The sequence below is a fragment of the Corylus avellana genome, chromosome ca3, assembly GCF_901000735.1.
Source record: "Corylus avellana chromosome ca3, CavTom2PMs-1.0".
Taxonomy (NCBI): domain Eukaryota; kingdom Viridiplantae; phylum Streptophyta; class Magnoliopsida; order Fagales; family Betulaceae; genus Corylus; species Corylus avellana.
The window spans coordinates 2,400,939-2,413,407 of NC_081543.1; the positions used below are offsets into that span (position 1 = coordinate 2,400,939).

Genomic DNA, 12,469 nt, shown 5'->3' on the forward strand with positions numbered 1-12,469 from the left:
AAAAAGTCTCTGCAAAAAAGCAGAAGATTAAAAAATAAAAATAAAAAGAGGAAGCAAATTACTGGAAGCTTGCTAGCAACAACCAACAACGTATATACGTTACAAACAATGGAAATGTTTTTTGAAATTACAGGGCAAAGGGAAAAGATGAGGCCAAATATTTATAGAGGAATTCCCTCCAAGCTGCTAGGTAGCCATACAAATGGGATTTGCTGTCTACATCAATGGCTCTGCTAATTAGGTGATCATATTACTGTCAAATGGTTCATATGATTAAAGAACACATGTATAGTTAGATTGTCATTTGGTTTGGATCCCACTTGTTTGGCGGAAAATTCTTCAAAAAGACTAGTGCATATATATATGCATGTAGCAACATCCAATATAAAGTTTTTTGGTGCAAAAAACTTCTGGAAACCTTCATTCATAACATCTATAGAACATGTTTAGGCAAGTTAACCAATCCAAGATTGGTGTTTTTTCTTTTCTGCTTGAAGAAACTTTCATGATCAGAACATTATGCAACTAGAAGAAAAGGAGTCCAACAGCAGAGATTTCTCTTCTTCTTCTTCATTCATTCTCTGATCATTAGCCATGACATCATCCACACTTCCTAGATTGCTGCTAGAGCATGACACTGAATCCATAGCCATCAGCCTTCTCCTCTTATAGTTAGCTTTAAAGCAAGCTTGTCTAAGCCTCTTGGTATTATCCTCAAGTTGCAAATCTGGGATTTCCTCCAACATCTTCTTCTCCATCTCCAACATCTCCAAGGCAATTCTCAACTTTGTTTCACTCTCTTCTCCTTCCTCTTTACCCGACTCCTGCATATATAACAACCCACATACATGCATTATTATGCATACATCATCCATGCTACATGCATGCATAGAGAGAGAGAGAGAGAGGGAGAGATGGTATACCTTTACATTCCTGATTAGGGTTTGGAGGCTCATGAGCTTCCTATGAGGCCACCTACGAATACCCAATTCCCTACACCTTTTCTTCAAAAGTGTCAAGCCCACATTAAGCTCTTTTGCAGCCTGCGTTATAGGCATGTAAAAGTACTGAGAAATGGCTTTCTTAGATAACATGTTGGAACTGCTGCACCTCTTCATCTTCCTCTCTACTCTATCTTCCTTCGTGCCTTTCTTCCCATTGTTACACAACACTAAAGCCTGGCTCTGATCAGTTTCAATCCCACCACCTATCTCATTCCAAACTCCATAACCGCAGAAAATGTCATCTGCAATAGAATATTGGAAAGACTATTATAGTTCAAATATTGAATGAAAAAAAAAAAAAAAAAAGCAAGGCATACACGTATATATATATTTAGATTTATCACCTTGAATTATGCTTGTGGTTGGCTCAAGAATATCCACTGGTGCAGAAAAAGGGTCAGTTGGGAAGACCTCTGTCAAAGGAGCAGCATCAAGAAAGCTCTCTTGTATTGGCAAGGCATACTGCCAATCCAATGAAGAATACCCACTACCACATAAAATATTAGTTCAAATGAGAAAAGGGAAATTAATCTTTTTGAAAAAAAGAAGAAAATAAGAAAAATGTTACCTTAAGTCTAGAGAAGGCATTTGGGTTGGAAAGAGGAAGGGGTCGTCATCTTTGTAGACCAGTTCATGCGTAGACCACCAACCATTGAGTGTCTGACTCGCCATTTTTGAGAGAGACAGAGAGGAAAACAGAGAGGATAATGAGGAGGCAGGGGAATGGATTTTTCTTGTTTTCAGGTGTGAGAGTAATGGCATTAGTATCGGATGAGACGCAAATATGAATGGGAGGCCGCCAGGAGCTATATATATATATATGAATCATGATCATGATGAACTCTATTAATGCTAATTAATCAATGCAAAACTAAGATTAAATATTTGGGGAACGTGCAGCAGCGGCCATGCATGAATCAGTGGCCGCCCGTGTGTGCGTGTGTGAGTTACAATGTGGGAAATAAATGACCACATAACATATGGAGGAGAGGGAGAAAGAAACATAAAAGATTTCCAACACCTATTCAAGCAAATGGGATCCGAGTGAGTAAAATCTCAAATGAGATTATCGCATTGCAGTGTAATTAGATGTGTTAATTTGTGTTCGTACGTATAACATGTTCAGATCGTATTTAATTTAACGAGTCAAGCCCGTCAATCTTAATCTATGTGATGGATGCTACTGGTCTACTAGAGCCACTAACCTCGTAATGTTTTTGGGGCAATTTATATATATTTTTTGAGTGGATTATTAAGCAACTAATATTAATAATTTAAAATGGATTTCAAGAGTCTCAATGGCTGGCACGTTTACTCATTCTTCAAGGATATAGAGGTTGGAGATGAGAGTGGTAGGGTGCAAGCGTGCGTGATGAGAGGAGTTTTTATCTTTGAAGCACAATCATTATCTTATCCCCCACCAGCCGACTTTTCCTGACCCTGTTCAATTATTACACTGCGATAAATGTGTAGCCGTGATCAAATTTCAGTTTTTTTCTTTTGTTTTTTCCTTGGAATTTCTGTGTTTTATGTTGATACTCTCAGGATCTCCCTGTAACGTACGTGCATAGTGTTCAATCAATGATACAAGGGCGGCCATAATCATTTTTCCCATTTGATTAGAGTTAAAAGAAAGGCTTAATGGCTGAGTTTTACAGTTCAAAAACGTTCTCTCTAATGGCTGCGTTCCAAAATTTACTTTGTATTTACTTATTTCTCGTAAATGCAAATGAGTGGTGGATGATTGCCCACTATTTTGTTAAGTTATTAGCTTTAAATGAGAGAAGAGCTGCTCAGGGTTCATGGTTTAAAAGTTTCATAGATGACATTCTAGGCACACAATTATGTTGATGATTGCATGCATATTAAACTTAGAACAAATGGGTGTCGGGCTTAATTTTCATATAGTTTTTTTTACCTTAACTTTTGGATCTGTATTTGATTTTAAAATCAAGATATAAAGAAAGGGAAAATTACTTATGTAGATGGTTGGTTAGAGAGAGAGATGGCTTGCAAGCTTGAGGCAAACACTACAAATCTCTCCTTATGGCAAGAGGTTTTAAACATCTTCTCTTGTATTCAAATCTGGTTCATCCCTCCATTTTTATTAACCCGAGTTTTAGGCTTATTGAGAAAAGTGGCATAGTTGAACATAAAAAGACAGAAAAATGCCTTGAGTTCCAATAGGGGGGCATAATAATCAAAGAGTCGATGTGAAGAAATGTTAAGGGTACTAACTCTTTTACTACGAGATAAGAGTACTAACATGATATGGAGTTTATTTATTGGTATTCATAGCATTTTTCTTTATTAATTGTTTTGATCATCTCTAATGAATAAGCTCAACATCATGTTATTACCTATATATTAGTAAAAAAATTATTACCCCTACCTAGCATTTCTCAAAGACAAAGAGCAATGCATTCCTTACTTTAACTAACCACCTTTGAAGAGTGGTTCGGCCACTCCCAATGACTGGGTTGGGGGTGGCCTAATCACCTCTTTGATTACAGTAGTGGTTTGGCCACCATTAAAAAGTGGTTCAAACACCCTATTGGCCGGTTTTGGAGTAACCAAACTACCTCTTTGGCTAAAAGGGAAGTTCGGCCACCTTTCATAATTGGTTTGGAAGTGACCAAACCACTCTAGTGGTAGTGGCCAAAGGAAGTGATTCAGCCATTCTCATGACTTCCATACCACCTCTTCTCTCTCTCCTATGTACTTTCACATTCTGCACCGTTCATTTAAAATGAACGGTTTAGATTAGAGGCATTGCATTGCACCCCGAATCTCAATCCAGGCTACAACTTGGTCCAGGCACAGCAGTGAATCAATGATGTTCTTCAATTGTATCACTCCTATGCAGCATCAAAGAAGTAGAATTCTTTTACCGAGTTTATAGTTTATACCACCATCCGGCATCCATAGCATAGAAAGTGAATATCCAGGGACCAGAAAATCCACAGCATTGTTGCAACTTGCAAAGCAAGAGCTATGCAGCATATGTACGTATCTTGCAATCTTAAAACTCCATAAAACACCCTTTCAGCATCTAGAGTAAAAACCAAATATATAATTAAAAAAAAAACTCACTTTAAATATCAATATCAACTAGAATAGAGTAAACAGTACTATAAAGATAAAACTGAAGAAATTAGATGTTTCTTCTACAAACTCTTCCCGCCATGAAACCCAACTCTTGTAAATTAAACATGATACCTCAGTACCTTGGCTTACCCCCTCTTCCACGGCCACGCCCCCCACCTCTTCCACCATGCCCACCACCTCTTCCACCATGACCCTTACCACCTCTGCCACCTGACGCCTTATTGACATCGGATTTTATCTTCATGTCTTCTGGCAGGGGAAGTATATGATCGACACACTTCCTGAAGCTAAAATCGTCAACAGATTCATCAACCCTAATGAGGAAGAAGCACCTACTTTTCCACAAAGGATGGTATCGCACTTGAAAAGCATCAATCCCTCCCCCGATCTTTTTATCTGGCTCTTGATGACCCTTCTTAAGCAAGTCCATCAACACCATGTGCTCATACTGAAATACAAAATGAACATGGATATAAATTTTACAGAAATTAATCCCAATCCAATGCATTATACAATTCAAGTATGGCAATTACCCTTCTCTATGTTTAAACTTACAAATGTAAAGCCACAGGCTTGGGGTGCCAATTATTAGTGAATTGTCTGGTTAGCATTTTAGAATAACTTTCCTTCCTTTTGAAGCAAAAATTAAAACATGCACGCACACACACACACACACACATAAATGGACAGAGATGGCGAGCAGAAAGGGTGGATGGCAGGGGCTAAAATAGTTAAGCAGTATATTCTGTTAATGACTAAATCTGTATGCAATGCAGCCTTTAGCTTTTCATTCGTGGACCTCAGAAGTTTGAGGCCACATTATTTACAGCCTCATTTTGAAACAGCACGAAATTTTGCAACATTTGTTATGGGACCAGTAATCAAAGAAATTATGACCAAATAACCCAATAATGCAACTAAACAAAACGTGCAACATTCAATGTGCAAAGCAAGATTTCATATATTGACACAATTTCACGAGCTTTTCTACAGTGAGGAATAGCAATAAAGGAGATTAACAGAAAAGTCAGTTGATGGATTCTTGTTCTACATCACAAAATAGAGGGCGATTCTCTGATATACAAAGATAATGAACCCTCTAAATATCAGATGAGACTCCTAAGTAAAAGCCAAGAGATTCTTCATCCATTGAGTTCCAGAAAGTATATGATTCTACAGATGCCATGCAAGTCATCTATAGAATCTTGCATAAAGATGCAGACAATGCCAAACTGGAATCCGCTACAAAGGACACAAATCAACAAGAGTTGTTCAACATGCCAAAGATCTCTCACAACTTGCAATATGAATCCAAAATATAACCCTGCCACTTTGATGACGATACATGGAATTATACACGAGAAGCCCATAACTAACTGAGTCGAACTACAGTTGAATGGACTATGTTCATCTTCATTACTCTTGCTTGCCCGTAATCTAAATTAGTACCCAAAATTCCACATCATTAGACTCATAACACATCAAATAGAAGCTTCAACACTTCCTATTTGGAACAAACAGAAATCTACAGCTATCCCTACTCCAAAACACAGAATTTCACACCTAGGTTACTAATTAACCAGAACCTAAACCCGTACAATCCTAATGTAATGAATTCAGAACCACCCATCTATTAAACATCCAACTTTAATTCCACAAGAACAAATGCATGAATAGGTTGTACAAATAGTCATGCATAGTATTGCTACGATTAAATTGAGGAACAAAATAATAAAATGATTCAAATATCCACCAATCATGTGAGAGAATAAAAACCACAAAACGGGGGACTGAAAAGAACCACAAAATCAATCCACACCAGTTTTTTTTTTTTATAAAAAAAAAAAAATGCTAATTATACAACAACGACTAACCAATATAATAATGCTCCCGTATAAAATTCACTTAGAATAATGACAGAGTACTTGCAGATTTTCCTTTTTTTCATTCTTTTCACTCTGTTGAGGAACAGAGGATTTTATTAGTTAAGCACACGAAAAATACACATCAAACTATCAAAAGTTTGAAACTTTGATAAAAAGGGAAAATAAAAAAAAATTAACCCTGTTTGGTTGCTACGAAAACCATATAAAACACAATAAATACTTGAATTTCAGCTCTTTTTTATTAAAAAAAAAAAACCCACAGAACCACCCCAAAGTAAAGCCCAAAAACATCAATGTCCCTTTTCTTAACTCTTCCTCCAGTTTCTGAGCAACCAAAAGCAAATAATACATAACAAATAAAAATCAAACTTTTTACAATGTTCCCTTCAGCTCTATCCAACACATCCAAATTTTCTCAAAAATAGTAACTTCAATTCAATTTTTATTGTTCTTAACCGACGACCCACAAAAAAAAAACACAAAACCTCAACTTTCCCTTCCCTTCACTTCCTCAGCAATCAAACATAATTTTAAACAAAGAAGGAAAAAAAAAAAAAGGTAAGGTATTATTACCTTGTTGACATTGAGGTTTGGAGGCCAGTAATGGAGAAACTTGTAGAAGTAATCGAACATCTCCACCGACGACCCGAACTCTTTCGGACCCAAGTAGACCCGACCCGCATCCTCCTCTCCTCCCCCGAGCTTCTCCAACCGCTCTTCTTCCACGGACGTCTCCACCCTCTGCTTCTTCCTCGAAGAAGCGTCGTCTTCTCCTCCTTCCTCTTCCTCTTCTTCAGCCCCTTCCTCTCTCGCTCGCTTCGAGTCCGCGTCGCCGTTCGGCGCCGCCGAGTCGACCTCTTTGTCGTCACCATCCTTGGGATCCCGTTCGGGTCCCACGGCCTCGAGGTCCATGTCTTGGGCGGCCACGTTGGCTTCGGCGAGCTCTGGTGCTGTCTCTTCGGCCATGACTCTATGAGCAAACAACACACAGCCTAAAACCCTAATTGAGTTTGGTTTAAAAGGTTGTGAATCACCGGGTCTAAAAACCCATGTTTACTTCGGTCCCAACCGGTTTTTCCCGAATCCTTGTCGGCCTCGGCTTTGTTTTTCTTTTTCTCATTTAAATTTGGATAGGTGGTTAATATTTCTTAGAGAATTTTTTTTTTTTTTTTTTTATCGGTCTTTTTCCGTTAAATTTTTGTTAATTTATCATTGAATTTGTGAGACCCAAATAAAAAATATATATATATATATTTAAAAACCAATAACATGTCTTTATTTCTTAATTGTTTTGAAAGTGTTTTTTTTTTTTTTTGGTGTTTAATTTCAAATTTTTTTATAGGGTTTGTATTTAAGAAAATAATTTTTGTGGAGTCTACATAAACTTTCTGAAAGTTCTTAAAATGAGGAAAAATATTGTTGTTACCGCACACAATAATGATGAATAATATAGAATCGAAAAGAGAGATTAAGAGAGAGTAGAGACACAGATTTAACGTGGTTCGGCAATGTGTCTGCCTACGTCTACAGAGAGAACTGTATTTTGCTATTAATGATTCATGGTTACATCATAATATATATATAAGAAAAACTCTAAATCCTAATTATACAGACTTATTTTAAAAAATTTCAAAATACCTCGTACCGTATCGCGGGGATCACGACGTTCACTCTGCTCCTATCTACTTGACCTTCCACTGGTGTTAATATGAGCCACTAATTTCAACAAATGTTTATATACTCAACATTTTCATTCATTACACACTGATTTTTTGAAATTGTTTTGAGAACCGCGAGACAAAAGACATAAGCCTCTTAAGAGACAAAATGCGGTTGCAGTTAGTGCTTATAGTTTTAAAATTTTCCCCCTCAATGTTTTATCCTCAACAACAAAGGTTCAAGGTTTGGTGGTTACAACAAATTAAAAAATTAGAGCAGCAAAATGCGACATAAGTTTTCTAGATTTCTAAGAAGTATTGTTCCAAACAACGTTCTTTCTACCATGCAATATTTATTGGAAATCACTAGCACAATTTATTTAAGTAAGACAATTAATAATCACTCTCTCATTTGTTTTTGTCTCTTGTATTCTCATTGTATCTCTGTGTGTGGCACCCTTGATCCCTTGGCCTCTGGGGTTTGTGTCGGCTCGCGAGCTTGCAGTGACACTTCTTCTTAATGCATACTCCATCAGCTGCGCCCTCTATTTTGGAAGCAATTACACACCTAATTGAGTTACATTTTTCTCTGTATGTTCTGCTTAATCTAGTATTTTCACCTTCTACAATGGGAGAGAGATTTGAAGCCAATTAGATAGAGAAATAAAGAGAAAAAGTTAATTTGCTCAATATTCTTGTGGCTATTGAAGTGACACTTTGAGTTATAAAATCATGTTAATTTTATAAATAGAATTTCTAAAACATCGATACATATAACATTATTATTTTTTTCTGTAACATTTTTAAAGGAAAATTTTATTGATTTTAATACGGGTTGATCGAGCAGATTTGTCTAGAAATTACCAAAGGTTTAGATCGAGCTACTCAAAATTCGATGTTGTAGGTGAAATATCAATGAGTGAGAATTTAAGAATGAGAAGGGTTGAAATATAAATTATCAAGATTTTTAAATCACAAGTGAGACCCGACGATTGAAAATTTTAATTGAAATGAAAGTTGACAAATGCATGGTTCGAACTCATAACCTCTAGTCTGATAACATGTTTAAGCTAATAGAAAAACTTAATTTAATCATTTAATTTATATTATAACACTCACCCAACATGTGGAATAATGAATTGAAAATGGATAAACCATAAAGTGAGAGTTTGAATTTAGGCCTACTGCTCTTATACAATGTTAAATTATTATTTATCCCAAAAGTTTAAGCTCATAATAAATGAGTGATTTAATCATTTACTTAATATACTAACAATAATAATAATAATAATAATAAAACCTTTATATAATAAGGCAAATAATAATACGATATACTTTTGGCTTGACAAATTCAAAGTTAAAGGTTATACCAGATTCTAAATAGGAGCATAATAAAGACCAAAAAAAAAATATTACTGACCACCGTTCCAAGGAAATGCGAAGATGAAGAGAATAGCAAAGATAAAAATGAATATATTTTTTTTTAGCCATATTTCTTCTCCCTTGTGCCAAATACAATGGTGAAAATGGGGAATTTATAGCAAAAGTAACTTTGTTTTGGGCTTGAATTATGCTAATACTACATCAAGCTATAAATGGACCATCGACCGTTAGATATTTCAAAGGGCTATTAGATTTGAACAAAGAAAAAAATTAAGAACAAATGTCTTACTAACCAATTGTGTTACTACATGCATGGACAAAAAGGAATTATAGCAATGGTGAAAATGAGGTATTTATAGCAAAAGTAACTTCGTTTCGGGCTTGAATTATGCTAGTACTACATCAAGCTATGAATGGGCCATCGATCGTTACATATTTCAAAGGGCTATTAGATTTGAACAAATAAAAAAAAAAAAAGAACAAATGCCTTACTAACCAATTGTGTTACTACATCGACAAAAAGAATTATATATAGCAAAAGTCATTTTGTTTCAGGCTTGGATTATGCTAATATTGCATCAAGTTGTGAATGGGCCCTCAATCGTTCGATATTTCAAAGGATTATTAGATTTGAGCCAATAATAATAAAAAAAAAATTAACAAATTACTTATTAACCTTTTGTGCCACTATATCGATAATTAGAGATTCCAAAATATTTCTTCCTTTTTTGCTTTTGAGTTTAACAATTTGGAAAAAACTTCACCCACCACCCATAATCGTTCATCACTTTTGCAATCATACCTTAAACATTAAAAAATGTAAATTTATGGTTAACATCTTTCAAAAATTTGTAATGTCAGCCCTCTTGTCAAAATTTAGCGTTAAATCAAACCGTTGATGAGGAAAATTCCCAAAATACCCTTAATATGTTTATAAATTACAAAAATACTTTGAATTTGGGCATGGGTATTTTGGGGATATCACTTCCTCCGTTAAGATTTAACATTGAATTTTGATGAAATGGTTGACATTGCTTTGAACGTTCAACTAACTTTGTTGTGTTCACAATATCTTAATATTTTCATTATAATGCTTGAGATAAATTATATGTAATCCCCAAAACACTTTTCATCAAACGTAAATTGAAAATAAATTAAAAAGTTTGAAACAAATTACCCTTAATATGTTTATAAATTACAAAAATACTTTGAATTTGGGCATATCACGTCCTCCGTTAAGATTTAACATTGAATTTTGATGGAATGGTTGACATTGCTTTGAAAGTTCAACTAACTTCGTTGTTCACGATATCTTAATATTTTCATTATAATGCTTGAGATAATTTATATGTAATCCCCAAAACACTTTTCATTAAACGTAAATTGAAAATAAATTAAAAAATTTTGAAACAAATTAATTAAGATATTTGTCTTGGGCCTCTCTCAACCTCAAAAGCTAGTTCAAGAGGTGAGACTTTCCTTCACACTTATAAAGTGACAACAAGCCCATTCCACAACCGATGTGGGATATAACCCCAACACCAATCACATTGATGACACACGAAAATTAACAAGTGCACCATAATGAGAACTATAATGCATATCTCAAAGTCTATTTAGATTCATTTATTGATTCAAGCCGCAACAAGTAGGAATTTCATTATTTTATAGTGCTTCCACAATTTCAACAACTTATTTTTCACGAAGTATGTCACGATATTTTTATGATGCTCCAGCAACTTTAAAATCACCATTAATCAACTTTAAAAAAAAAGTTATAATTTGGATGTGATTCTTAGCAACACAACTATTGTTCTCGAAGCGGATGTGTAGAATAATAAACATAATAGATATGAATTTTAAGTTCATTCAACTCACCAACATACTATTAACTTCATCCAATCTCTTCCCTACAATCTGATGATATTTAACCCATTCTTACCAAGGCAACCAGTATGAATTTTCCCCCCAGAAATTATGGAAAGCCAAGCCGAGCCTCATGATTCATTATCTTGGCACGACCTAATAATCCTTGATATTTAAAAAATAAATAAATAAATAAATTATTATGCATGTATTTGTGTTCGTAATTTGGTTAAAAAAACAAAACTAATAAAAGCTTAAGCTTTATTTTAGGGAAAATTATATTTTATCCCCCAAAGTTTGGGGCGATTTGCAATTCGACGTCCAAAGTTTCAATTTTAGCAATCCATCCCGCCAAAGTTTCAAATTTTTGCAACTTGACCAATTGTATCCAAAACTTCTCATATTGCCCACAATTTTTTTTTTAAAAAAAAAAATTCGGGGTGGCAGTAGCCACTCCTTTGGCCATCTGGCCATTTTTGTACCCCAAAATTTTTATTTTATTTTTATATAAAAAAATAAAAATTATGGGCAATATGAGAATTTTGGGATAATTTTGGTCAAATTGCAAATTGCTCCAAACTTTGGGGGGATAAAATATAATTTTCCCTTTATTTTAACATATTTAATGGTTTATAGGTGAATATGTTGTTCCGTTATTTAAAAAATTGAACCTTTAATGATTAATTGGGTTAACAGTTTCAAAACATACGGTTTAAAAAAGATAATTTTAAAATATAGTTAATAAAAAATAATTTTTAAGAACGTAATTAAGTGTTTGATAAAGTCTGCCATTTGAGAAAATGATGTCTTAAACTATCTTTTGAATACTAAGCTTTATTTGTTAATGTGTTTTATGGGTGTTTTTTGTTTTTGATTTGAAAAAGTGTTATGATATATGTAACGTAAATGTGAAAGCTATTTTTGTGTTTTTGAATTGTTTGTAATACTTTTGTTTAAAAAAGATAAAATAATTTGGTTAACAAAAATGAGAATATTTGTTTGAAGTACTCTCAAGCTGGATGCTTCCCCAATTTTATTTTAAAATTTATTAGAAGCACCAACCTTCCCATAATAGAATCAAAATATATAGTGAAGACTTTATTAGCTGGGTTGCCAAGCCAATGCTGCTTGAGGGAAAAGTTGTATTTATTTGGATTGGGGTAGAGTTCTTATTTTATATGCAATCAAACTGGTTGGTCCACTTGTTCCAGCAACTCATCATAATCCAAAAAAATCTAGGGGTAATTTGAGTTGTGACCTACCAAAAAGGTTTATGGTTAATTTGACTATAAATGATTATAAAAAACTTTAATTATAATTTGACGACGTTTTTTAAAGTGACAGTACATATGAACTTTATCAATCATGCGCTTACAGTGAGATTTTATTTTTCTAATATATGACTAACTTTTTAGAATGTCGTAACTTGAGTAGTTTCTTAAGTGCTCCATGAATATAAGTTGTCGGTTTAGTTTCGCGGTTTTAAAACATATGGCTAAAAAAAATAATTCTTTTAACTCGCCAAATTGCGGGAACAAATGGATATTGCTACTATGATGGAGCT

At 34.4% G+C, this 12,469-nt stretch overlaps 2 protein-coding genes across 2 annotated transcripts; both read right to left on the minus strand.

Annotated features, from left to right (window-relative positions):
• Nucleotides 1–442: 442 nt before the first annotated feature.
• Nucleotides 443–3,917, minus strand: LOC132175285 (protein RKD2-like). Its single transcript, XM_059587171.1, has 5 exons — nucleotides 3,914–3,917; nucleotides 1,573–1,664; nucleotides 1,349–1,491; nucleotides 924–1,246; nucleotides 443–824 (listed from the first exon to the last, which is right to left on the minus strand). Exons 2-5 carry the CDS (start codon nucleotides 1,590–1,592, stop codon nucleotides 510–512), a joined length of 801 nt encoding a protein of 266 aa, XP_059443154.1. The 5' UTR covers nucleotides 1,593–1,664; nucleotides 3,914–3,917; the 3' UTR covers nucleotides 443–509.
• On the minus strand, nucleotides 3,900–7,052 carry LOC132175286 (protein EMBRYO DEFECTIVE 514). The gene is made up of 2 exons (XM_059587172.1): nucleotides 6,572–7,052; nucleotides 3,900–4,560 (listed from the first exon to the last, which is right to left on the minus strand). The coding sequence occupies exons 1-2, from the start codon at nucleotides 6,962–6,964 to the stop codon at nucleotides 4,225–4,227; spliced, it is 729 nt and encodes a 242-aa protein (XP_059443155.1). The 5' UTR covers nucleotides 6,965–7,052; the 3' UTR covers nucleotides 3,900–4,224.
• Between the last annotated feature and the right edge of the window lie 5,417 nt (nucleotides 7,053–12,469).